The sequence below is a fragment of the Marmota marmota genome, unplaced genomic scaffold (genome assembly GCF_001458135.2).
Source record: "Marmota marmota marmota unplaced genomic scaffold, marMar, whole genome shotgun sequence".
NCBI lineage: Eukaryota > Metazoa > Chordata > Mammalia > Rodentia > Sciuridae > Marmota > Marmota marmota.
The window spans coordinates 3,140,190-3,167,758 of NW_025999897.1; the positions used below are offsets into that span (position 1 = coordinate 3,140,190).

The following is a 27,569-nucleotide window of genomic DNA, read 5'->3' on the forward strand; positions in this document are numbered from 1 at the left end:
CATGCTGGTCAAGTGCTCTACCACTGAGCCACAACCCCAGCCCCTAAAAACATTTTTAATGCCCAATATTCCACTTTGGAATGGAAATTTGTGGCTATATCATAATTTTTTAATCAATGACCAGTTTGGGGACATCGACACAGTTTAAAATCCCTTATCTTTATAGACATCATAGCAGCGGATCATCTTCGAGCATAAGCATTAACCTATATTTCTGAAAAAAAATTTTTTGTTAGGATACAATCTTGGGAATAGATAAAAGGGTACAAGACTCTCGGTGTATAGCCATTGTTCCCCCCAAAGCTGTACCAAAGTCATACTAAGGATGCGGTAAGGAAAATAAAGGCTAAAATTGTAATTTGGGACCGCTTAATAATTTTTGAGGTTTTACTCACCCCTGCCCGCTGCCCTTGGTTATTTGGCTATTTGTATTTCTTTTCTTTGACCTACTCCTAATTTCCTGTGGGGTGGTCAGAAGAATTGTTTAGAAATGCAGGATAATAGCCCTTTTCCAAATCTGCTGCAAACTGGGTTTAGAATTAATTCTTGGAGTGCTTCTTGAAACACAGAAGCTTAACTTTCTTTGCAGTTAAAGTTGTCACATTTTCTTTCATCTCTGCCATTTCTTTTAGGCTTAGAAACTTCTTGCCCTTTCTGAGATTAGCTAAATATCCACTGATGCTTTTTTTCATAATTTTGTTTCTTTTTTGTACTTAACTTTTAAATCCATTTGGAATTTATTTTGGTGTGCAGTGTTGAGGCAAGACCTCATTTATTTTATCTTCCAAATGTTTAGACAATTTTCCCAACAACATCTGTGGAACGAGTTGTACCTTTCCCATTGGTTCATGTGGCTTCTGCTTGTTTATAGCAGGCTCTGTTTCAGGGCCACCTCCTTTATCATATTCAATGTTCTATTAGTTCCTGCAACAAGCCTAGCTTTTAAATGACTCTAGATTTCCAATGCAATTTAAAATGTAGCAATGCAAGTCCCTGCTCAGCACTTTCCATTTCTGGGCACAGAGTTTCATGACCTAGGGCAATTCTACTTTGGTGGCTTGTTTTCTCTTGACTTGATAAATCTGTGCACATTCCTTATTCTTAGTGTTTATGGATCATGCTACTTTAGGTGTAAGCACTATTAATAGAATAAAGCTATACTGTTATTTTTTTTTTTTTTAGAACACATGGTTGCTTTATTATTTTTTAAAATATGATGATACCATATAGGTAGGAAATATTGAGGAAACTGAATCCATATAATGAATGAAACACAACTATTTAAAACTATATTGTGGAAAGCTCTATTTGCAATTTAGGAAATAATAAAATATAATTTTCTAGGACTCAAAATAATCTATGCAATTGTTATTCAATATTGTTATGTACATTATGAATATGATGCAAATTATACATTAACTGTCATAAGCATGTATTGAATATAAATGTTAGTACAGCAAACACTTTGGAGACATTTAGAGATAGGTGGGAGTAACTAGCTAATATTTACCTTCTATTCCCCACCAATATCTTTTTTTTTTTTTTTATTGGTTGTTCAAAACATTACACAGCTCATGACATATCATCTTCCATACATTTGATTCAAGTGGGTTATGAACTCCCATTTTTTACCCCAAATACAAGTTGCAGAATCACATCGGTTACACATCCACATTTTTACATAATACCATATTAGTGACTGTTGTATTCTGCTACCTTTCCTATCCCCTACTATCCCCCCTCCCCTTCCCTCTCATCTTCCCTCTCTACCCCATCTGCTGCTGTTTAATTCTCTCCCTTGTTTTTTTTTTTCCCCTTTCCCCTCACAAACTCTTATATGTAATTTTGTGTAACAATGCTATACTGTTATTAAAAAAAAAATCTCCATCTGGAAACTCTGGGTAGTTTAACTTGGTATGGGCCTGGTAAGGTGTGTAGCATTCTGGACAAAATTATTAACCAGCCTCTGCAATAAACCCTCCTTGGTATCCACATCTATAGATGGCGAAGCTGAGGCTCAAAGAGACTTAGAAGTCATGAGCCCAAGGCTCCCCAGCTAGTAAGGGGAAGGGCTGGGAACACAAGCAGCCCTATTCTTGTACATTCTTTTCCTTGTTTTGGATTTCAGTTTTGATTGACACATGGTAACTATACATATTTGTGGGATACAGCATGATGTTTTATACACAAATACATTGTATAACCATCAAATCAAAATATTTAGCACATCCATCACCTAGAGCAGGTATCATTCCTTTGTGGTGAAACAGTCAACATTCCTCTCTTCTAGTTACTTTGAAATACACAACATATCATTAACCACAATCACCCTAGTGTGCAACATCAAAGTACAGTTTCTTCAAAAAATTAAAAATAGACACGATCCAGCCATGCCACTACTAAGAAACAAAATCAATAAGTCTAACAGATACCTGCACTCCTTGTTTACTGTAGCATTATTCATAATAGCCAAGGTACGGGACTCAACCTAAGTGTCCATCAACTGATGAATGGTTAAGACCATGTGGTGCACACACACCATGGAATCCTGTTCAGTCACGAAAGGGCTGAAATCCTGTCATCTGCAGCAGCATGAAGGGACCTCATGAACATTATACTAAGTGAGATGAGCCAAGCACAGGAAGACAAAGACCGCATGATCTCACACGTTAGTGGAGTTTAAAAAAGCTGATCTCATAGAAGCTTAGAGTAGAACAGCGGTTACTAGAAGCTGAGAAAGATTAGAGAGAGAGAGGAGGTCGAGGGGACTAGTGGACAGATACAAGATTGACCGTACCATGCCTCTTGCTACAGTCTGTACTGTTTGCATTTATCTTTTCCAGAACTTTAGAAAATATAAATATTTTAATTCTACTGCCAACTATCTTAAAACATTTGTCCCATTTTAAATCCTGCATTTCTCTGATTATCAAACCAAAGAGTGAAATGGTATCTTCTGACCCCTCCCCTAGCTCATAGAAGAATCCACTATGCCTCGTCCAAGATCCCCGTTACCTCTGATATCATTTCCCACTCATGTTACTATAAAATTAAATGAAGTTTGGGGTCTCTAATTATTATTATAATTTTTATATGGTTCACATTTTTCAATCCTTGTTTTTCATATGGTTTTAATGCTTACTGCTTATTCTTCTACATTATGACCTTCTCATTCCCAAGCCTTTCATCTTACTTCATTTGGCACCCCTCTTTAGTTTGGCTTTAAATAGTTTTTCCAAGAAAGGCATATGGGTGACACATATTCTGAATCCTTGCACTTCTGACAATATGCCATATGAACAGCAACCTGGCCAGGGGACATATTTGGGGGCTATGAACTTTGCTAGTGTAAACTCTGTAAGTGATGTATTCTTTTCTCCCCACATTAAGTGCTTCACACCGTGAGAAGTCTCAACACCAGCCTGGTTTTTATTCTCCTGTCGGTCACTTATCCATTCTAAAGGAAAGGAGTTTGTTTCTTTTCTTAAAATTAAAATTTGTCTAGGATGTTTCAAGTTGCACTCTTCTTTCTGCTGATTTTGCCAGAACAGAATGCATTTCTTATAGTCTGAATATGGCATGAATGTGTTCTTCTTATGGATTTACTGCTGCTGTTGGTTCCAATTTTTCTTCTCTCATCTATGGGATGAGGTACCTCTCAAGTTATGTCCTTTTCTTAGCCTTCAATTTTTATCACCTTCTCTTTCACGGTTGTTATCCTTCTGCCTGCCTCCGGCACCAGAGCCTCAGGCTCTCCCGCAGCACTGAACCGATTTTCTACAACACTACTTCTGCTCTTTGTGGCTCCATGAATAGTCATCAGGTTGCTGCCATTTAACTTTCCTAGAAGACATTTCTTACTTGCCCACCTCTCTTCATCTTGTCTGTCTTTTCCTACAGCCCACCACCATTTTTAAGAAGTCATCCCGTTGGCCATTCCTCTTGACCTGTTATAATGGCTTAACATCCTGTTTTACAAAGATTGTACATTCCCGTTTTCTACTGACATTCATGTGGAGTTTTCTCAAATGCCTTCCTGTAACCCCTCTTCTTCCAGTAATTGATCTTCATGCACGTTCTCCTGGAGGATACTCCCCTCCCCTTATCCCTCCATAGTTTTTAAACGAGTCACAGGTTACATGTGAGTTTTTTCCTTCACTCCTCCTCAGATGAGAAGGATAGACCCAGACTTGGAATTTGCCCAAAAAAGCTGTGTTTGGATTCCTCATTGGCTCTGTCCACTGCCTGGTGGACTTGCTTCCCTGAGAATTAATCTGACATTCAGATTAGTTGTTCATGGCTCCTTGTCTATAGATCCATGTGTTTTTGCAAGACCCTGGTGGGATCACATCCAATTTACCACATTGGGTAGTCACATGCTCTGGATCATGGGTCCACTTACAGTTAGGATCTCATGGCCACAGGCCTTCTCATTATGTACCCATCCCCTGCCTTCACAGGACACAATCCAGCAACGTTCTCTATTCTTCCGCCTCCCAGGTCCTAACCTCCAGCTGCACTGCGCACTCAGACGCTCCCTTTATTTTTCCCTTTGGAAGTTAGAGTCTACTTGTAGACTGGAGGGAAAATGCTCTTTTGGTTTCTGAAATAAGGTGACCTCCATGGTAAGAGAATGCCTCCTGGGCTTTTCTTGGCTGGTGAAGACCCTGTTTCTTGGATCAAAGAGGAAGGTGTGAAAAATCTTCCTGCTTTTCTTTCAGGTGCCCAGGACTTTCCTATTTTATGCATCCATGACAACCAGAACACTGATAATCATCAACAGGAAATTTTCCAAGTTGTCACCAAGTCAAGTGGTCGAACTGCCTAGACCATGACTTTGTCTTCTGAGACTTGACAGCGAGTCGGGGCATGAGTGAAAGAGTGAGCTTGAGAAGTTACCAGCTGGTTTCCTAATTCAGGACATGTGGATTTCCCGAGTTGCTCTTGGAGTCCCACTGTTTCTAGAAAGCCCGGTTAACCGGAAATGGAGCATAATCCTCCTGGCTGTTCTCAGCTTGCATCTAAGCTGCCCATCATCACTCGTCATGAAGATCCTAACCCTGCTCTCACACCACCACTTTGTCCCGGGGTGAGTGCATTTCAACGTGGTCCCAGACCAATGAGACCTCCTGCTGGCTAAATTCTCAGAACTCCAGAAGAGATCTGGGGGAAGGGGAGGACACTGGGCAGACCCTCATCCTCCCTCCCTCATTATCCTCTTTCCTGGGCAATGCTGACTGAGTCACCGTCTAGTGAGCAAAGGAGTTTGGTTGGACAAGGAAACACCTGTGATTCTTCTACTTTGAACATGAATTGCCTGTCAATCTGCATGTTTTTTACCTTTGTTTTCAACGATATCATCAAAGGTCGGTTTCTAGTTTGGGTACTAAGCCAATAAAGTTCTTTCATAAAGTCCTATGTCCTGGAAATAATTCCTAAATTTGTACATATGGGCACCTGGGAGTCATGGGATGCCTTTGAGAAAATGACGGCTGTGGATACTCTCTCTCCCCCAGAATGTAGATACAAAATTCTGATATACTTTGGAGGATTCACTGATGCCCTGGACCTGGAGTTACATGTGGGGGCGCAACCATGGATCCGAAGATAAGAATCTGCTCTAAGACAAATGTCACTTCTCTGCTAATTTGAGTTATTTCCTATCGATCATCTGAGAGACAATCAGTTTGCAGGGGCAAAGGCATTTCTGCAAAGAATTAGGATAAAGGGACTTATTGGCTACTTGGGAGCCATAAGGAGGCAAACCCCCCTCCCTCAGTGTCTTCGTCCATTTTCTGTAGTGTGATGGAATGCTGGAGATCACTTAATTTATAAAGAAAGGAGGTTTACTTGGCTCTTGGTTCGGGAGGCTGGAAAGCCCAAGAGCACGGTAACGGTATGTGCTGAGCTCCTTCTTGCTGCATCATAACATGGTGGAGGGCATCCATGGCAAAACAGAGCAAGCCGGCCAGCCAGAGCTGCTTTTATAGTAAAATCACTCGCACAATAACCCATGAATCCAACAACCTACGAATGAGCTAATTCATTCATGAGGGCAGAGCCCTCATAATAAACAGCCCAGTCCCCTCCCAAACAGCCCACCTCTCAAATACTATTGACATATGGCTCCGGGGATTAAGTTTCCAACATATAAAATTTGAGGGACACATGTAGACCATGGTACTCGGGTACTAGGAAAGTGAGATTCATCTGGGGAGTCAACAAACTCTTGGTTCCATCAGTACTGGAATAGAGCAGAGCTTCCCAGGCATCGGGATAAGATTGAATCTAACTCTGGGGAGAGGAGGCAGCACCCGGGAGATGTCGACTCCATGAGGCCTCTGGGATGGCATCTTACATGGCAAATCTATTAAATAGGATCACTGTACTTTGTCTTCTCTGGGATCTTGACTAGGCTGAGAGGCGACCTTGACTGTCAGCAGCCATGTGGGTGATCCTAGTTCTCTCTGTAAATTAGTAAACTGGCATCCTGCCATACTGCAGTCAGGACTATGCTGGAACTGGTCTCTAGGGGCCTGGCCATCCTGAGAGGCCAGAGTGAGCTTCACCCCCGCCCCAGCCTTTGGTGGCTACTGCCTTTCCTGATGTGTCCTGTTTTAATAATGGAGACACATTCAGGGATAAGAGCTTCCCTCCAACACCATCCCAAACATAGAGACACTTTTTTTTTTTTTTAAAGATATCCATGCCAGTAGGGTGTCTTTTGGCATACTGTACATTCATGGGGTGCAACCGACTACAATTTTGATCCCACTCTGTGGTTGTACATGACGTGGTCATGTATTCACATAAGAGCATAGGGGAGTTTATGTCTGATTCGTTCTACTGTCTTTACTATTCACATCCCTTCTCCTTTCCCTTCATCCCCCTTTGTCTAATCTAATGAACTTGTATACTCCTCCTCCCTACCCTCCCTTGTTTTAGGTTAGCATCCACATATCAGAGAGAATATTTGGCTTTTGGTTTTTTTGGGACTCGCTTGTTACACTTAACATGATATTTTCCAGTTCATTCGTTTACCAGCCAATGCCATAATTCCATTCTTCTTTATAGCTGAGTAACATTCCATTGTGTATATGTACCACATTTTTCTTTATCTGTTCATCTGTCGAAGGGCATCTAGGTTGGTTCCATCTCTTGGCTACTTTATACATTGATGTGGCTATGTCCCTGTAGTATTTGTATTTAAGTCCTTTCAGTATGAGCCAAGGGTGGGATAACTGGGTCAAATGGTGGTTCCATTCCAAGTTTTCTAAGGAATCTCCATACTGCTTTCCAGAGTGGTTACACCAGTTTGCAGTCCCACCAGCAATGTATGAGTAAATTTTTTTCCCCACATCCTTGCCAACATTTATTATTACTTGTATTCTTTTTTTTTTTTTTTTTTTTTGGAAGGGGGGTGCTGGAGATTGAACTCAGGGGCACTCAGTCACTGAGCAACATCCCCTGACTTGCTTAGTGTCTCCCTTTTGCTGAGGCTGGCTTTGAACTTGCCATCCTCCTGCCTCAGCCTCCCAAGTCACTGGGATTACAGGTGTGTGCCACCATGCCAGCTGTTACTTATATTCTTGATAACTGCCATTCTGATTGGAGTGATAAGGAATCCCAGTGTAGTTTTAATTTGCATTTCTCTAATTGCTACAGATGATGAACAATTTTTCATATATTTGTTGACCCTTCGTATTTCTTTTTCCGTGAAGTGTCTGTTGAGTTCCTTTACCCATTTATTGATGGGATTTTTTGGGGGGGGTGTTAAGTTTTTTGAGTTCTTTGTATATCCTGGAAATTAATGCTCTATCTGAGGTGTAGGTGGCAAAGATTTTCTCCCATTCTGTAGGCTCTCTGTTCATGTTCTTGATTATTTCCTTTGCTGTGAAGAAGACTTTTAATTTGATGCCATCCCATTTATTGATTTTACTTCTTGTCTTTAGGAGTCTTATTGAGGAAGTCTGTTCCTGAGCCTATGATGGAGAGTTGGACCTACTTTTTCCTCTAGTATGTGCGGGGTCTTTGGTCTAATGCCATGGTCCTTGATCCACTTTGAGTTGAGTTTTGTGCAGGATGAGAGATAGGGGTTTAGTTTCAATTTGCTACATATGGATTTCCAGTTTTCCCAGCGCCATTTGTTGAAGAGGCTATCTTTTCTCCAATGTATGTTTATGGAGCTTTGTCTAGTATAACTATATTTATGTGGGTTTGTCTCTGTGTCTTCTATTCTGTTCCATTGGTCTTCATGTCTGTTTTGGTGCCCAGGCCATGCTGTTTTTGTTACTATGGCTCTGTAGTATAATTTAAGTTCTGATATTGTGATGCCTCCTGCATTATTTTTCTTACTAGGAATTGCTTTGGCTATTCTGGGCCTCTTACTTTTCCAAATGAATTTCATGACTGCTTTTCCTATTTATATGAAGAACATCATTGGAATTTTAATGAGAATTGCATTAACTCTGTACAGTGCTTTTGATGGTATGGCCATTTTGACAATATTAATTCTGCCTATCCAAGAACATGGGAGGTCTTAACATTTTCTAAGGTCTTCTTCAATTTCTTTTTTTTTTTTTTTAGTGTTCTGTAGTTTTCATTGTAGAGGTCTTTCACCTCTTTTATTAGATTGACTCACAAGTATTTTATTATTTTTGAGGTTATTGTGAATGGAATCATTTTCCTGATTTCTCTTTCAGCTGATTCCTCGTTGGTGTATAGGAACACAATTCGTTTATGAGTTCAATGGAGCTCAACTTTTGATGGAGTTTTGGGGTCTTCTAAATATAGAATCATTTCCTCAGCAAATAGGGATAGATTGAGGTCTTCTTTTCCTTTTTGTATCCCTTTGATTTCTTTCTTTTGTCTAATTGCTCTGGCTAGTGTTTCAAGGACTATGTGGAATAGAAGTGGTGAAAGAGGGCCTCCCTGTCTTGTTCTAGTTTTTTGTTTGTTTTTACGTGAATCTAACCTACTGCAAGGTGGCAACAGGAAATGCCCAGAGTTGTGTTTCTTCAATGTTCCTGTAAGAAGGATCACCTTTGAGGACTCACTGACCACAAAGACTTGCAGATCCTGCTCTTGGTCTTGGAGAACGTGGTTCCCGTCACCTGCTATGGGAGCAGCAATCTGTACGCAGAACAGCAGCAGCTTTGAAGGGGACACTGATGGGGATGAGTCACAGAAGGTACCTGGCCCCCCTGAGATGCCCTCTTATCATTCCTAGGCTCATCCCCAAACCAAACAGAGCTCCATCAGGCCACCTCTACCCCACAGCGTGCCGGAAGAACGGCTCTGAACTTGAACCCACCCAGGTGACTCACTGCCTGTGCCAAGAAACCTTTTGGTCATGTTTTCACAATGGAAACTCCCAGGACCCAGGTTACACATGTTCTCATTCAAGGTCTAGCTTCATGTTGTCACTTGACAAGTTGCTGAAATCCTCTAAATCTCTATTTCCTCATTTAGCAAATAAAGATAATAACAGTCTCTTCCAATAGGAATTCTAAGTATTAAGTGAGATTATGGAAGGAAAACCTTTGGCTTAGGGCCTGGTGCAAAGTAAGCACTTAATGACTCTTAACTATCACTACTGTTAATATCACCCAGCATTGCAAGGATGTCCTGAGCCCTTACGAGGTGTCAGGCAGCCCAATAAAATGTGGGATTTGGGGCTGGGGTTGTGGCTCAATGTAAGAACACTTGCCTAGCACATGTGAGGCACTGGGTTTTGTCCTCAGGACCACATAAAAGTAAATAAAATAAAAATGTTATATTCATCTGTAACTAAAAAAAAAAAAAGAGTTAATAAAAAGTGGGATTTTTTAGTTGATAAGCTTCTGAGGCCCCTGGGGGTGTGGCACCTGCCGTCCAGTGCATACAGCTTTCCACCTCCAGGGCTGGCCTAGGAAACTGGGATGAACCCCCTTCATGAGGAGTGACCGTCTCTGATGATGTCAGGACGAAGAAACTGTCACTGGCAAAGACTCTCATTATCTCAAACACAGTTTTTGTTTTTTCATCTAGATGTTCTCATGACCTTTGGGATCTCTTTCTGATAGGTCCATGAACATCTCTGGTTCTTAACCACTCTTGCTACCAACTGCACAGCCTTGGGGTCGCCCTGGGAGCAGAGAACAACGGGGTGGCTTGGGGATGTTGCTTCTGGGTTCGGGGCTGGCATGGCAGCTCTGTGCCACAAGTCTCAAGGGACTTCTGGGCCCTGGGTCTCACTGAGATTGTGGCAACATCCATCAACCGGGGGGACTCTGGCAAACTGCCTCCCAAGATCACAACCCCAGAGCAGCAAAATAGTCTAAAGAGAAAGAGGGACTGCAGACACCACCATGACGGGCACCCACGATGATAATCGGCACACGGGGAGAAGGAAGGGTGGCGGAGGTGCTATTATGCAATCCTCTCTGGCACCAAGGAGAACCCTCCATTTGTGTCTCCCACCGGCACCATCAGCACTCCCCACCCCTGCTGCCCCTGAAGCTCACAGAATGGTTCTTTTCTCAGATGGAAAGAGGGTGACGTGAGAGACACACCCAGCGAGAACTCCAACTTCGCCCCGACCTGCTTCCGACAAGTCCTTCCTTGCATCTCAAGATGGACCAGGCTAGGAACTAGGGAGCGAGCACAAGGCCTCAGGGCCCCTCCCTGACCACCCCCTCCGCCTGTCTGATGACTTCCTCTTCCTCTCTGCTTAAAATAGACTACACCAAACTGAAATAACCCAGGAGATTAAATTAAATTAACTCAGGCCTGGCTCCCAGGCAGCTGCTAATAAAATCATAAGCATTCACATGAGCGTGGGGGACAAGGGCAAAAATGTTTACTGGTCCTGCCCTGAACCCCACCTCCCCATCTAAAGAATCTGGATGCTTATGAGACAAAGCCCACTGAAGCCCACTTTCCCTCTAACACCTTCTTCACAGGAGGGACTGACTGCTGAAAGCTTCCAGGCTGGGAACAGGCAGGGATCTGGTCTCACGAGCTTGCCCAAGGCAGCCCCATCTTCGGGGGGTCTCTGCTGGCTTCCTTTCCAGGAGTGCCCTGGCTGAGCATCGAGCATGACTCCTGGCTAGGCTGAGGCTCTTTCCTAGATCTACCTGCAGCATCAGTGATGTCCCCCGCCCCCCACCCCATAGGCCCAAAGCTGATTCTCTAAAAAACATCTGTATCAGGGCCACTGGGAGTTCCCGTGAACAAGAGACTATCAGTCCCCATCTGTGGATCACTTGTCCTTGGAGAGAGACAAAATAAAAATAAAGTTGTTTTTTTTAATTTTTTTCAGTCTCTATTCTAGCATGGTCATCTCTAATCTGAAAATACAAAGCTGAAGATAAACATTAATTAAATGGATGATGTGAGGGCTAAAGAGATTTTCGCTGGCAAAACCTTTCCCAGCTCAACCATAGTTAGAAAAAAACTCTGGACATTCTCATGACCTCTGGGATCTCTCCTGGAGAGAGCCCATCTGTCAACGCCTTAGACCACCACAAGACAGCCACATACATCAAGCCTAATGACAGACTCAAATGACACTGAAAATAAGTGATTAGGAGTGAAGGATCTTGCATGTGAAACTGCTGATCCAGTCAAGTCACCAACATGGTGACTCTGAATCCTTAATTTACCAAACTCTTTGAGGTTCACCAAGCCGTGATGCTGCTGAAATAACCCCCCAATTGGCAAATAGAAAGAGAATTAAATAGGAAGAGGCCAGCTCCGAAGAAGCCACCTATCAGGGACCATGCACAGGATGAAGACACTCCTAATGCGGTGGGCCTCTGCCGTGCGTCTGGGTGGATGGCAGGGAGAGAAGCCCTGGCATTTTGAACATTGTGCCCACAGTTTACAAACCAAGCAGGAAACACATCATTTCCCTAACCTTGGGAGGGCCTTGTGGCAATGATTCATGAATAAAATTGTACCTTGCTTTTCTTTTCCTTGGCTGAATGGAAGCCAGGTAGCCTGGCTTTCCTGGGGCAGAGGCTAAGAGCACAGAGGCATTGTTAGTGTATTGCCAACTAGTTCATTGTCACAGTTGGAATTCCTCATGAAAGCAAAGCCCTAGGGGCCAGCCGTGCAGGTCTGCCAAACAGGCAGCCCCGGCCAGCAGACAAAGCTGCTAGAGTGGAGTTGAAAGCCAGTAGCTCAAAATGCAGCCGGGAAGGCTTTGTCCAGAGCCTGGGCCCTAATCGATGGTCTCCTCCTTGTTCCACAGTCTAACTGGGACCTCATTCAAAGGACTCTGCTTCCTGCCACCACTAAACCACTTCTACACCATTTACACTTACAACCTGGCATGACGTTTTAGAGCTTCTAAATGCAAGGCGTAATTAATGTGCCAGGTGGCTGAGTTGGACAAATGTCACTGAATCAAAATGTTCTCTTTATCCTTGGCTGTTTCTGGAAACTGGCCAGGCCAGGAGCATGTTCCTCTGTTCAAAAGGAACTTAGGAGTCATTTCAAACTTCTATATATAAGCTCAGCCACTGTCACTGCTTTTCAGTAATTTCATAGACGTGCACAAGGTGGGCACCCAAAGGAACAGTAGGTCCAGGGGTCCCAAACCAACTTCCTGCACAAGGCGGGCTCGTGTCTTGCGCTAATATTCTGTCTGCTTAGCATCATCCCCTGTGCCTGGGAACTATCCCTCCCCTGCCCCAGTCCCCGCTTTGCTCTCTGGTCACAGTAGATGGGTCCAGAGATGGCAAACAACCCAGAATGACAGTGCCTCCCCTCCTGGAGGTGCAGAAGAGCCTGACACAGCCCGAGGGAGGAAGCTGTGGAACTCCGAAGCCTAACCTGCTGTGGGGGGAGGGGAGGGGACAAGTGAAGGCAGTGTTTAGGAAGAGGTGAGACTCAGCCAGCCAGACTCTGGTTCTAGATGATCCTGTAGCCCCACAGCATTCCTGTCCTGGAGTTTTATGAGATACACTAGTTTTCTTTTCTGCCTGAGTGGGTTGAGTTTGGTTTTGTCCCTTATCATCTAAAATGCCCACCTAGCAACCACATTTCCTAAGGCTTGGTTTCTACACCTGAGAAGTGAGGGGGTTGGACCCCAACTCGCTCCATGGGTCTCTTCACGGGTCATGGAGGAGGAGGAGGAGGACAGTCTCTTTAGTGGGAACCTCATTTCACAAAAGATGCTGCCGCTGGGAGGTGTGGCCTATTCAAACCCATTTGAAAACCACTGGACTGGGAGCCTATTAGGCTTCGTCCGGCTGCAGGGTCCCTGGAACCTCCAACGCTACTGCCGCCTCCTCGAGGGGCAGAGACTGGCATCAACGATCAGCTGCTTCTCTCCAAAAGGACGCTCTCACAGCGAGGTGCTAAAGTTACGGGCACCTTGGAGTTCACGGGTTCCAGCACCTCGAGTTTGCAGATGAGGAAGGGGAACAGGGCAGGCAAAGTGAGGAGGCCAGGCCCACTGCCAGGTGGGATCTTTCAGTTGCTGTCATCAGCTTGCTATGCCACTGTTCCCCTCCTACAAGGACACTTCCTGTTTTCAAAGCCACTTTGAGTTCTTTTGGTTATGGTAAAGGAAAGATTATAGAAGTCAGGTAAGATGTTCCTGGTGGTGGTCGGGGGCCCTCTGTGATTATAGCTACACCCTGAGTGAGTCTGGATCAAAAGAGTCAATGACGTGTCAGTACAGTGATCTGCTTCCATCTGCTCAACTTATATGGTTTAACGGGACTGGAACAAAGCCCTATTAATAAAGCAACAACCCCCAATACTTATCCAGCACCAATTGGTGGTACAGCGGAGTCAAATCCAACCTATTTTCACCCCAAAGTCAATGCCATAGTGTCCTCTAAACCAGGTCACTCCTATTATCATATAAACATAAGCTCCCTTTATGCTAACCGCGTGGAGTGTTAGTCGCTTAAAGCTTGTTGAGGACTGCCCCCACCCCCCACCCCCACCCAGATACTGGCGTCTTTCAGAAGCCAGAAATTCTGAGAATTACAGGGTCCCTGTTCTACTGGGGTTGGGAGACTGAAATAGGCTCCAGGGCCATCCCGAGTGGTTGGGTATTGGTAAGAAGTGATGAGGCTGGGCCGGGCAGGTCCTAACAACGGCTGCATGCACACTGTCCCTTCTGGCCTCTGGGCACACATTTTCCCACAAGAGTACTTCTGTGGTTAGTTCCCAGGCAGCCTGCAAAATCCCAGCAGCAACATTCACCAGAAAAATAAGTCCCCACATACCCTGCACCCCACTCCCAGGGGAGTGCCTTAACAGAGGGAGAGGCCCGTGCAGTATTTCCCAAGGCTCTAGCCCTCCTCTGGTCATCTTCCTGCTGCGTGTGCAGTGAAGGAGATGTTTCTGGTACATTCTCACCTCAGTGGGTCTGAGCTGGGGAAGCGTTCCTCATGTAACCTTCCCCAAACCCGGCACCCCACCTTGAAAACTTTTATAGGAAGTTTTCCTTGCTTTTGTTATTTCATCATTATTCTAGGAAATAATGCCTGCCTGGGTTTGAAAAGAGACCCTGGCTGTCTTTAATTAACCACAAAACCTTGCATTAATTACAAAGTAGGATGGGAGGTGAAGCACAGCTACCATTCTTCTCATGTGGAAGGGCCCCCGTGGGGACGCTCTGGTGCAGAGCTTCCTGCAGGTGGCCACAGCCCACTCTATTCAAACAGGGATATTTTAGAACCGCCCCAGGAGCTACAGCTTCTTGTATTTTTCTCAGGAAATCTGCATCTTTCCAAGTGGAAATGCCCAGAAGCAGAGATGAACACAGCCTGATGTTTCCCTGCCATTCTGATGCCAATAATCAGGGCATGTGTATATATGTTAATTGAAGAATCCTTTATAAAACATCTGAAAGGAATCATTTTTGTAGGACATCCCAGCAGGTAGTGTTGGAAAGGATCATAAGATAGTGTCTGCCTACTCTAGCTTTATGCTGGCCCACTCTCACCCACCCCGGAAGATGACATGGATCAAGAGATTAAAAGAAATCTCGGCATTTATTCTGGGTGAACCTAATGATTCCCAAATACTGTTCAAATTTCCTTTTGTTGGACAACAGGCATTTATCTGTTATTTGTTTCCCCTTTATCTGGACACCCGAAGAGTCCCTCCTTCTTGCAATCTCCCATTAAAGAGTTAAAAAAAATAATGGAAGTGATTGAAAAGACATCATTGGCAGACTTCTAAGAGATTCCTCACTTGGCTAATACATTGACTTTCTACAAGAAGATCAAGTTCCCTGCAATAATTTCACGGCAATTAATCTTGTGCTTAAATGATAATCCTATAATTAGAAGCAATTAAAATCCTGCACAAGGATGACCTGCTCAGTCAACGTCAATGCCTCTGTATGCTAATGGGGTAATCTTGAAAAGGCCCCAGAAACAATTTGTGTCTCCTCTTCCAGGGACGCAGGCCTTCTACGCAAGAGTCACTCAAGTCAAGGGAGATGGATGACTGAGGTCCCAGTAAAGAGTCTAGGGGGCTTGGGATCATTCTGAGCAGGAAGAGAGAAGCCATGTCACTTGTGCATGGATACCAGGGCACTTTAAGACAAAGGCAGAGGCTGCATTAAGGAAATGATATTGGCAACCCTTTGCTCCTCACGGATAGAGTCTTGCTGCCTCCCACGGATATCCAGTGACTAAGCTCCCAGCATGGGAGGCTGTGTTGGAACTGCAGCAGAGAGAACCAGCATGAATAACAACCCGTAGGAGGGCAGGCCTCGAGTTGGTACACATTTGACATTTAGCTGTGCCACCGAGAAGCCAGGATGAGGTGCCCGAGTCAGGATGTACATGATGACATGTCTTTCTGAGAGAACACAGTCTTTTTTTTGTTTGGCTGGTGTATGTGTCTCTAGAAGATCCCAGAAGTCATGTGGCTTCATGAATTAGGCTAAAACAGGGTCATTTTAACTTGATGCAAAGGAAGGGCTAAAATGGGAAGAGCTGCTTGGATTTGGGATGGAGGATTACAGCATAAACCTGAGCAAATTCTTCATGCTGTGCCTTTTGTGTACTTCTGTTGTCATCATCATCAACGTTGTCACCACCATCATCTGAACAAGCATATGAGGCATATATTTGAGGTCTTGGGTTGGGTACAGGAGGTAAGACACTCTCTAACCTCAAAGGTCCTATGGTCTGGTAGGTGGAGACCAATGCATAAACCTCTAAGTGAAATTACATAAAAGATGTCATGAAAGGCCCAGAGAGACAGTGATCCAGGGGCTAGGGATATAGCTCAGTTGGTAGAGTGCTTGCCTGGCATGCACAAGGCCATGGGTTCAATCCCCAGCAACACCAAAAAAAAAAAAATGGATTTGGAGAAAGTGATCCATTTTAGGCAGGGCATAAAATATGAGGACAGGCTTTAGAAAAATATTTAAAAAGAAGCTGAGTGTTAAAACTGATGAGGGACCAGGGGACAGCACAAGAAAGGCGAGGAGTGGGCAACACCAGCAGTACCACCTGCCACCCAGATTTTTACAATTGAATCATGGAGTGGAAAGGGGTGGGGGCAAGGAGGATGGTCTGGAGAGGGAGGCAGACAAGCTCTGGCTGCGGAAGGGGTCACGCGGAGACATGTTGATATTTAGGAATGCCCAATCAAGGAAGAAGATAGGGCAGGTACATTCTTGAGAACGTGCTGGCTGCGACCTACAAGCACGTGTGTTTGAATGGAGCCACTTGCCCGTGCTCTTCTGGCGAGGGGTGCACAGTACGCAGCTCTAGGTCCTCAGCTCAGAGGCAGGCTCCTGTTTTCTTTTTGCAAAAGATGTACCTACATGTTAAGCACCTGTCCACTCAAGGCAGGTGACTGCTAAAGATGATTTCTTTAAAGATTGAGACTTGGAGAGCAGGAGGAGTCTCCACTGGGGAAGAAGGAGGGTGGTAAGAAAAGCTAGCAATGACTAGGGGAGAAGAGGCCTGCCCAGCCACCCCTGTATGGTCAGCAGCGCCCTGGGGGCTGTTATTTGCTACATCCCTCCTGGCCCCATTTAATTCCTCACTGTGGGCCGGGGAGTCGTCAGCCACATTCCCTGAGGCCATTTTCATCCCCAACCATTATCTAAACCCTGGGAAATGGAGGCTCCGGAGAAAAAGATGACAGTCCCTCACCCAAGTGGTACCAACAGTGCTGCTGTGATTCTGGGTGCTGCAGAGCATCACACAGTAGCCTCTGCTATCAGCTGCAGGGCAGAAACATGACACTGGAATCACTTTGACAGGACAGCTGCATCTGTACTCAAGAAGTGGTTGTGAGTACTGATCTTCCCTGGGGCAGAGCTGGGGGCCCCTGGGTGAGAGGGTGGGGAAGGCTCCCTGGGGTGCTAAAGGTGAGTGTCCCTGTGACCTGGGCAGGCCCCTGGAGCTCCCAAGCCCCAGCTTCCTCAATTACATGATGGTGATGAGGGCATTCTTCTCTAAGGGTTGCTGAGGTGACATGACATACAGGAAGCATCAGGTAGCCTGATGTATGGATGGTGCTTATTTGGAGTTGGTTTCTGTTTTCATAAGACCTGGGCACTCAACAAATCCCCATCAGTGCCTCTGGTTTGCCCATAACGTCCCTCTTTTCTGCACCTGCTACTTGTGTCTTGATGGCCCATCTCTATTTGTAACAGGCCAGGCGCAGAGAGACTGTGGGATGAGGAGGTGCCCAGTCAGATGCCCTAGCATTTAGAAAGAGCCTCTCCGTGGGCCTGAGGCAGACAACAGACTCATCATTCTCATTTCCCCATCACAAGGTCCAGCCTCAGGGCAGAGCCGCAAAGAAGCACTCAGGTTGGGGTCAGAATACTCAACAGCCCCTCAGGCCTGCTGTCCACTATAGGGAAGGGCACTGGTAGCTGTGGGTGTAGGCACGTGAAGCTTGCTGGGGTAAAGCCGAACCTTTTCTGCCTCCCCTGAGGCTTCCTTCCAGCAGAGCATGAGCTACAGAGCACACTGAAGTACTGGACCAGCCAGAACAATGCTCCAGACACATAACATTGTCCAGATTTTGGGCAAAGAAGAAAGAGGACAATGAAAGTTGTGTACACGGCCATCATCTATATTCACCAGGACCATTTCTGCCGCAGGTACCTCTGCCTGCACGTATGATCGCTCTTCCCCAGCCCCCTTTGGATTTTCAGTTTTTTGGTTCTGTTCTGTTGCTTTTGCATACCATTTGAAAGCTGCACATGTCAGGAAAAATGACCCCTGAAATATTTGAGCATTCCCCTCCCATAATCACAACACCATTATCACCAGAAATTTCACATTGACACAAAAACATTATCTCAAATATAGTCCAGATTCAAATTCTCCCTTCCCTTTTTATCCCTCAAATGTCCTTTACAGCTGTTTTTGATTTTTTTTTCCCCCAGATACAAGATGGAATCGAGCGTTATAGTTTGCATTTGGTGATCTCATCCCCTTAGTCTCTTTTAATCAAGAATGGTGCCCTGGATGCTTTTATTTTTTTATGACATTCGCAGTTTTGAAAAGTCCAGGCTAGTATCATGCAGAATGACTCAGTAACCAGATCTGAATGAACCATCCCCCCAGAATAACTGATCTTAGATTATACTGTAGATTTTCTATGACAACACATCAAGAGGAGATCCTTTCAGTGTGTGCTGTTTTGGAGGGAGACCGGGCACTATGAGCTGAAATGTAGTCCCTCACCCTGCCCACAACTCATGCATTGAAACCCTTATCCCAATGTGATGGTACTTGAAAGCGGGACCCTTGGGAGGTAATCAGGCCATGAGTATAGACCCTTATGAGGGGATTAGAGCTGTTATAAGAAAACATAAAAGAGTTTGCTTGCTCTCCGCCATGTGAGATACAACAAGAAGATGGCCTTCTGCATGTCAGGAAGAGGGACCTCACCAGACACCAGATCTGCCCATGCCTGGATCTCAGACTTCCAGTCTTCTAAGGGGTAAGAAATAACTGTTTGGGACACCCAGCCTATGGCATTCTGTTTAGTAGCCTGAACCAAGACCCTGAGTTTGATCGCTTTGTTAAAGTAGTGCATATCGAGTTGAAATCAACAACCACAGCAAAATATTTAGGTCAAGAAACCATATCCTTAGTGGGATTTGGCCTAAGATAAAAAAAAAATATATGGCAAAGTCTTCGACTTTATTTAGTGGGTGAGATATTGGGCTAAAATTTCTGAAGCTCTATTGCACAAAATGTGGAACAGAGCAAATATATGTAAGCATTTTGATATTTGAAGAGCCACGGGTCTAACTTAGGGAGCAGGGATGATGAAGACAGGCTGTGGAAAGTGGGGTTAGCATCAGAACTGGACGGAAGCGCCAGTGTGAAGACATGAAAAAAATCCTGCTTCTGACTCCTGAGAGGGCTTAGGCACAGTGCACACCAAGAACACTGAGCACCCTATCCCCAGATCTCGAACCCTGAGTATTATTTTCTACTGTTAAAAAAAAAAACAACTTTTTTTTTAATCAGTCAGAAGTTCCTTTAAGAAATGATCAAGGCTGTAAGTGAGCCTTCATGTTCCAGAAAGGAAGTACTTTAAAAAAAAGAAAAAGAAAAAGGTGGGTTATGTCAAAAGAACAGAAGCGGTTTCCCTGGGCCAAATGAGGGATAGTTTGGAATAAAAAAACCCAACAAGACAGTAAAAAAATAACTTGAAGGCTCTTCTTTCAGACGAATGCCAACTAATGAACCCTGAAGGATACAGAATTAGAAAATGAACATTTTGTGATCATCAATAAAAATCAAATGGGATTCATCAATGGATGTCCATTCCATTGGGTGGAAGGTTGCCGGGCCACAAGTACAACACTGAGACTCCGTAACTAGTTACAAATAAAAAAGATACCTTTGCAGTCAAGGGATGCAATAGAACACCATAGCAAGGTGATCAATGTAGCATCACCAGTAATGCACCTGGTGGTACCTGAGGAGAAGCCGCTGGCACCCTCTCTCTAGCCAACCTGAAGGACCAGATTCTTCAGCTGCATTGAGTTCCTGATCTGGCTCCAAAGCCCATAGCCAAGGTTTTATTTAATAGAAATGATAAGTGATACCTTTCCCCTCAAATAAACAGCTCTGTCCAACTCCTGCCTGCTGGTAGCCCCATGCTGCCTACCAGAGGGGAAGGTACCTGTGCAAAGCTTCCAGGCAAACAGGTCACCAAAGTTGCACTTGCTGTCACCAGAGAGTGTATGGTCGCTGTGACCCTGGGGTGAAGTCTGTAGTTCAGGCTGGGAGGCTGGCCCTCTGCCAAGTGGAAATATAGCCACCTGGAACTTAAAATCCTCCTGTCTGAAAGACTATGGAACTCAAAGTCTGTTCAACACGGCTCCCAAGGACTGTGCAATCCGTCAGCGGAGACTGTACTCCCAGCCCCTTGAAAATGGAAAGAGGGGATGGGGGTGCAGCCCGGCGGCAGAGCGCTTGCCTGGCATGTGCAAGGTCCTGGGTTCAATCCCAGCACAACAAAGCAAAAACAAATGAATGAAAATGGAAACAATTTTCCTCCAGCTCTCCCCATATCTCCCTAGAAATTCCTGAAATCCTGGGCAGTTGTGCTTCCCGAACACTCTCTGCATCTTTGCCTGGAAGGCCCTGTTCCTCCCTGTCTTCCCGGCTCCACTGCCGCTTCCCAGGCATCTGCAGCTTCCTCAGGTAGTTGATGCCCCTTCTCCCAAGCTCCCACTGTCCAACAGCCTCCCTCCAAAGAACACAGGTTCCACAGCCAACTCCACGTCTTTTTTTTTTCTTTAATATTTTTAAAGTTGTAGATAGACACAACGTTTTCATTTCATTTATTTATATGTGGTGCTGAGAATCAAACCCAGGGCCTCACACATGCCAGGCAAGCGATCTACCATCCCCAAGTCCCACAACCCCATCCCCAAGTCCACGTCTTAATCACTTTGTCAGACACACTTGCTCGATAAATGTATAATGCATGGATTAATTGAAGAATGAATTATTATTCAGAGACAAATCTCACTGCCTTGATTCTACAGTTACCACCCTCAGATGAGGTTGGAAGAGCACAGAAGGAATGTTATTGTTTTAATCACAATAGCATGGTGGTGAGTCTCAGTCCCTGGGGAGGGGAGGCTCAAACACTGAGCTGCACAAGGCCCTAGATAAGTAGACAGAAGGAGGGGTCTGGATGCTGCAGGAGCCAAAGACCAGGAGGAAATTCTCCCTTCCCCATGAGAACTTGGGTCAGAACTTCAATCTCCATGCTAAATTAACAACCCGAAGTATTTGCGAAAATTAGACTCGTCTTTGAAATAATCTATCTGTGGGAGAGAGATGTGTTTCTGAAACAGCTGTAAAGCACATGATATTTTTTCCATTTACTTACAACATTAAATTGAAAATTGGTTCCCAAGAGGATTTTTTTTACCACTTCTCCAAACCAAATAAAATAGCATACCAGAATGTAGAAAACCTATTAAAATTACCTATTAGAGGAAAAAAGAGTGACACTATTCTGATAACATCAGCACCATCGCCCAAAGGCAAAAAATAAAAATACATTATGAAGGTAGAGGCCTTTCCCATAAATACAGGCTAATCCAGGAAGAAAATTCACTTCTGATTTCAAAAGGGTGCCTTCCATCTCAGTGCAGAGCTCTCCCACTGGGAGTTTCTGTGTTACTTTGGAAATTATTTTCAACCTGAGCAATTCTAAACAGGTAAAATGGGGACTGAGCTAATCTAGCAATTAACACAGCTGCCCAGGGTTTAGGTTTAAATGCAATTTTTTTTCCCCAAGAAATTGCTTGCATTTGGGCCATAAGCTCTGCTCATTATGGCTTATTGTTTATATTTGCCTTCTCATTAAAGCCCGGCTAATTCTGCATCCCATTCAATCTCTCAACGGGAGCTCTCTTTCCCTCTCCTTCTCAAATGTCTCCAGCCCTCGGTCTTCTTCTCCACGGGCCTCTCTTTTCCCTACCTAGCCTCTCTCCATCCTGAGCATCCTGCAGTGGTGTCCCATTTAGAGGCCACATAATGTGGCACTTAATTACACTTGGCCTTGGACTGTTCTGTAATCCATTCATGTAGTACCTTTTCTCCTCTGGCTTTAAGTCCTATGTTTAGACTTTCTGTAAACTCGAAGTACCTTTTGGAGTGCTGAAGGAGGCTTTAGCAAATATTTATGGGTTTAGTATTTGCTCGAAAAGAGGCTTCACTGAAGAAGAGAGACTTGTTTGGCTCAGTGTCTGGGCATAGAAGGGCAGACCTGGACTTGAACTCTGTCCAGCACTTTCTACCCGTGACCTGGAGCCATCTCCTTCTCTCTTCCCAGTCTGCATTTGGGCATATTGCCTTGCTTCTGGATTCTTTACCTATAAAGTGAGACCATAAAGCAAAGTTTCTCACATGTTTAAATAAATTGGCCATGGAAAGTGCTTAGGAAGCAGCCCTCTTCTGGAAACCACCCAATAGTGTGGGCTGCTGCTGTTATTGTTTGTGATGGTCTGAATATGGGTGTCTGTCCCGATTTTACATGTTGAAACTTAATCCCCAGCGCAATGATGTTAAGAGGAGAGGGTATTTGGGAAATGACCACGTCCCAAGGGCTCCACCTTCGTGAATGGTATCACTGCCCTTGTAAAAGAAGTCAAAGGGAGCATGTTTGCCCTCCTGCCATGAGGGCACTGTCTTCCTCCCGCTTCTACATGGGAGGATACAGCGAGAGGTGCTGCCTGTCAAGCAGAGAGCAAGCCTTGGCCAGACACTGAAATCTGTTGGTGCCTTAATCCTGCACTTCTCAGCCTCCCTCCCGAGCTATGAGACATAAATTTCTATTATTTATAGATGGTCCACTATAAGGTAATTTGTTATGGCAGCCCAAAGGGAGTAAGACATTTTCATTATTGAACTACTTCTGCATTCTCATTCCTAGAGTAGAACTATATATATACAAAAAAAATTTTTAAACTAATTCTCAAGAGACACCATCTAGCTGGCTGCCATAAGTTATGCTGGTTGGTTATCACGTATGAAACATCCCGTCCATCTCAGTGAAACAGATGAACCCCTCAGCTGGTTCTACATCTGTGAGTCCAGCTTAGCTCCTGGCAGTGGGTGGGTAATTAGCAGGACATGAGCCCAGTGTGGTGGGACCTGACCTTTCACTTGCATCTCTGTGCCACCCCAGCCAGGGCACCTGTGCCCCTGTGCATACTTATCTCTACAAGACTCTGGAGGCTTACAGAAGAGACTGGATGAACCAGGCAGCACGGTGTGGTTGCTGCTTTTGTTTGAGGAGAAGGCACAGTCAAATCCAGCATTCACAGCACATGTTTTGCTTTATCCAGAAACACAAAGAACGACACTTAAACATCTGAAAACTGTCCAGGCATTCTTGCCTTATAGCAAGTCCTACAGTGTTGCCTGTAAACCCCATAATCAAACTCTGATTATTCACCTGTATGTCTACATTACTGCCAACAGCAGAAGCTTTGGGAATGGAGGAAAAGGTGAGGACATGCAGGCAATATTTAGCCTATAGGCCTCCTGCTAGATGCTCTCTTTCCACCTACCAGGTCTATGGTTATTTCCTCTTAAACTGCATATTCCCTGTCCACAGCACTTGGCTTTGACCATGCAGGAGCCATAGTGAAAAAGAGGGAGAAATAGGAGTGAGCCTGTGACATTGCAAATGTTCTCAAAGCCAAGCTCATGGTCCCCAAGGAGCCCCACTTCCTCTGGGCAGAGAGCCGGGGTCAGAGGGGCTGTTATGGTTTGGATCTGGAATGTCCCTCCAAAGCTCATGTGTTGAAGGCTCGGTCCCCAGGGCAATGTCCAGAGATGGGGCTTTTAGGAAATGACTGAAGCATGAGGGCTCTGACCTCATGAGTGGATTAATCCATTTGATGGATTAATCATTTGAATGGACTACGGGGAGGTGGTGGAAACTAGGCAGGTGGGGCACGGTTGCAGAAGGTAGGTCGCTGAGGGTGTGACTTTGAAGGTTGTATCTTGTCCCCAACCCCTTCCATTTTCTCTCTCTGCTTCTTAGCTGCCATGAGCTGAGCAGCTCCCCCCCCACCTCCCCCAGTGCAAGGATGCAACCAGAATGGTGTGCAGAAAATGAAGAGCTTCTCTAAAACACAAAAGACAAAGCGGGGCCTGGGTCTGTGAGGAATTTCACCTAATTCACAATTCCTTCTTGACTGTTGGCTACAGTAGTTCTATCCCATGAGGTCATCCAGAAGCAGCTATGGTCTCTCTCCTTGTAATACCTCAAGATCTTTTGCTTGATTTCCCTGCATTCTTATCTGAGAGCAGTAATGTAGACCTACAGGTGTAGAAATATGCTTATTTTCCAAAGGGAAAAAAAAAAAAGTGAGGATGTTTTCCAAAGTAAACTGTTTCTAGAACTTTCTCTCCTTCCTTTTTATTTCTTTAGTTTTTTTTTTTCAGTTGTAGATGGACACAATACCTTTTATTTATTTTTATTTACATGGTGGCTGTAACTTTATATGACATTTACTACTATTCAGGAATTGGGGTATACTGACCAGTCTTCTGAGACGTGTGTTAACTTGAGTCTGCAGGGCTCTAGATGCTGATGATTCCAGGCTAATGCTACGGGCCCAGCCCCCACCCTGCCTTGGCATCACCTTGACCTTCTCTCACCACAAGTGCTGCTCCTGGACCACCATGCCTTACCTGTGACATGGAGCTTTTCATCGGTGACCTCTGCCTTCAGGTAAATCCGCCCCCTCTTCTCTGTGTGATCCATCCCACAGAGGCTGGGGACGTTGATCACACACTGCTTGTGGACGTTCATGTCGCAGGCTGTGAATCAAGAAAGCAAAGGGTAAGGCTGGCCATATGGCTCACATGGCTTCCTCTATGTTTTGGTGTCTGAGCAGAAGTGGGAAGGAGCTACCCCTGACTCGATACTTCGCTATAATGTTGTTGGTGACATGAAGAACTGTTAGCAGATGTCCTTTCCAGTATGGGCTTTGTGTGAGTGACAATATCCTTAAAATACTCATTCCATATTTACTCAGACTTCACAGAAGCAAAATACCCCAGCCTGGTGTTCTGTGACGGCTCCAAACGTTTAACAAAATCCACGCAGGTGAGTGTGCCCAGAGCTCAGGCTAATTAATACCTTATGTACACACAGGCATATAATATGCAAATTTTAAATAGAGGATACTTTTTGCCAAAGAATTCCTTCTGCCTTTCTGAGCTCCACACTGAGAAAGTGACAATCTGTGGGTTGAGGACGGGAAATTCGGAAATTTCTCTTTTCCTCAAGTAACCTTCTATGTTAAAGAAGGTGTATGTATGTTGTCTTTGTGGGTTTTTTTCCTTTCTTCTTGTTTTTTTTTTTTCCAAGAAATTGTGTTTGATATTTTAAACCTGTCTTCAAATATTTAAATATTATTCCAAGTACAACAAATACACTCCTGGCATAAGCCACACAGCTGACATGATGTGGGTGAGACAGGGGGAGGATAAAAGGAGATCAGTCTTATGGCAATGAACTAAAGAGGCCCTGAAAAAACCCCAGTGCACCAGCTACCGCTGTGAGGCTGGGGAGGTGGTCCAGCTCTCTGCCCTGGTGCCTTCCTGCCGAGGTTAGGGGTGGCACTGGATCCCTCGCAACTCCCCAAGGGAAGACAGTGAGACTGTGTTGTAGCCTCCAAGGTGGGGCCCCCCAAGCCCTTTCCTATCCAGTGTTTAATTTTAACATGCAAATCAAACTGAGGCAAAGCGTCATGAATAATGCATATTTGCTATGATTAAACACGGAAATCAGAATAAGGGACACAACGAGGAAAGAACAATTAGTTGATTCACGAGAGCGGATTCTGTGAGGCTTCTATTTCCGAAGCTAACTCTTCCAGATCCTGTGCCTGCGCCCAGCCAATACACAGGCTCTTGAAAAGTCGTGTTATTAATATAACTTGAGTTGACAACGTCATATGTTCAAGTGCCTGGGCAGAAGTGGCAATTTAAAGAAAATAAACGAGAGAGGCTTTGGAAAGAATATGGGCAGCAGGGAGGGTGTGCAAGGGGAAAGTGCATGGGTGTGTTCCTGTCTTGGCTCTACCTTGAACTGGCTTTTCTTTTCTTTCTTTTTTTTTTTTCTTTCTTTTTGGTATTGGGGATTGAACCCAGGGGTACTTTATCACTCAGCCCTCTTTATGTTTTTATTTTGAGACAGAGACTCACTCAGTTGCTTAGGGTCTTACTAAGTTGCTGAGGCTGGCCTTCTTGAATTTGTGATCCTCCTGCCTCAACCTCCCCAGTTGCTGGGATTACAGGTGTGTGCCAACACACCCGGCTCAAACTGGCTTTTCTACCTTGTGAAGTTTATTTGCTGTCTCTCATTCCATTCCCTACTCAGCAAACAAAGAAGTTGGTCTAGATGAGTGGTAGCTAACTTTCCCCACCAGTGGACCTGGACACAGGACTATACGGTACGAGGAGCAGGAGCAAGGGTCCGGGCGTGGGGAGAGACCGAGTCTGCAGAAGTCAAGGGAGGGGCTGGGTCGTGGTGCCCACCTCCTCCTTCTCCTCCCTCCAGGAAGGATCCCCAGAAACTCTGCAAGTCCAGGGGAAAGGGTTTAAAGCAAAACAAAGAAGCACCGATCCGGGTCAGTGGTTTCCAGTTATTTTTTAGTAATGGAATGTGTTTTTCAAGCAAAATCTAAAGCTGAATCCTAACAAGTATACCAGATGGGTGCTATTAGCAGACATGCAGTAAATAAATTCAAATTTATACCACTTACTTGTTATAAAGACATTCAAGGATAACCAATAAAGCCCTTTTATCCAAACAAAACCCTAAAACCAGCTGTTGGGAATACTGGGTGATGCCGCTATAGTTTGAATGTGTCCCCAAAAGTTCATATGTTGGACATGTCACCCCCAGAGTCATCTTAATGATGACTCAATGTTCAAGAGAGAATCAGTAGCTGAAGTTATGAGGGTGGGGCCCCCAGAATGCATTAGTGGCTGCATAAGACGGGGAGAGAGATCTGAGCTAGCAGCTTGCTCTGTCTCTCCACAGGAGCCTTCTACCAAGCTGTGACGCAGCAAGAGGCAGGCCCCTCATCAGATGCTGAGCTGATGCTGCCACCAAGCTCCTGGGTGTCCTGGCCTCCAGACGCAGGAGCCAAATAAGCCTCTATTCTTTGTAAATGACCAGTCTCAGGTATTTTGTTTTAGCAACAGAAAATGGACTAGGGAGTATCTCAGAGAGACCTCAACATGACATTTCTGTATTTAATCAAAGTTGTACAGCACCTATAAACCCTCATTCATACAGAAGAGAACATGTACATGGGAAAGTGCTGAGTGGCACGCCATGCCAACCCTTAGACTCTTCAGCTGATTGCCAAGTTCCGTCCCATGAATGAGGTCATCAACACAAGCTCTCCAGTGTCTCTCTGTTTATTTTTGTTCCAAGTTTTAAAATAGTTAAACATATATTTATAAATGCACTTAGAATTACTGCTTGCAAAATCCTTCAAAACCATCTTTGGAATCCTAGAGTTTTTTTCTCCTAATTTTTTTAGGTGTAGATGGACACAATATCTT

At 44.7% G+C, this 27,569-nt stretch overlaps 1 protein-coding gene across 1 annotated transcript in view; it reads right to left on the reverse strand.

The window, feature by feature from the left end:
- Positions 1-27,569, reverse strand: part of Prkca (protein kinase C alpha) — a gene marked incomplete at its 5' end in the record, with an annotated part of 309,700 nt that overhangs the window by 102,305 nt on the left and 179,826 nt on the right. The window contains one exon of the mRNA XM_048798205.1: positions 24,678-24,806. Within this exon, the coding sequence (XP_048654162.1) occupies positions 24,678-24,806 (129 nt within the window). The remainder of the gene's footprint in view (positions 1-24,677; positions 24,807-27,569) is intronic.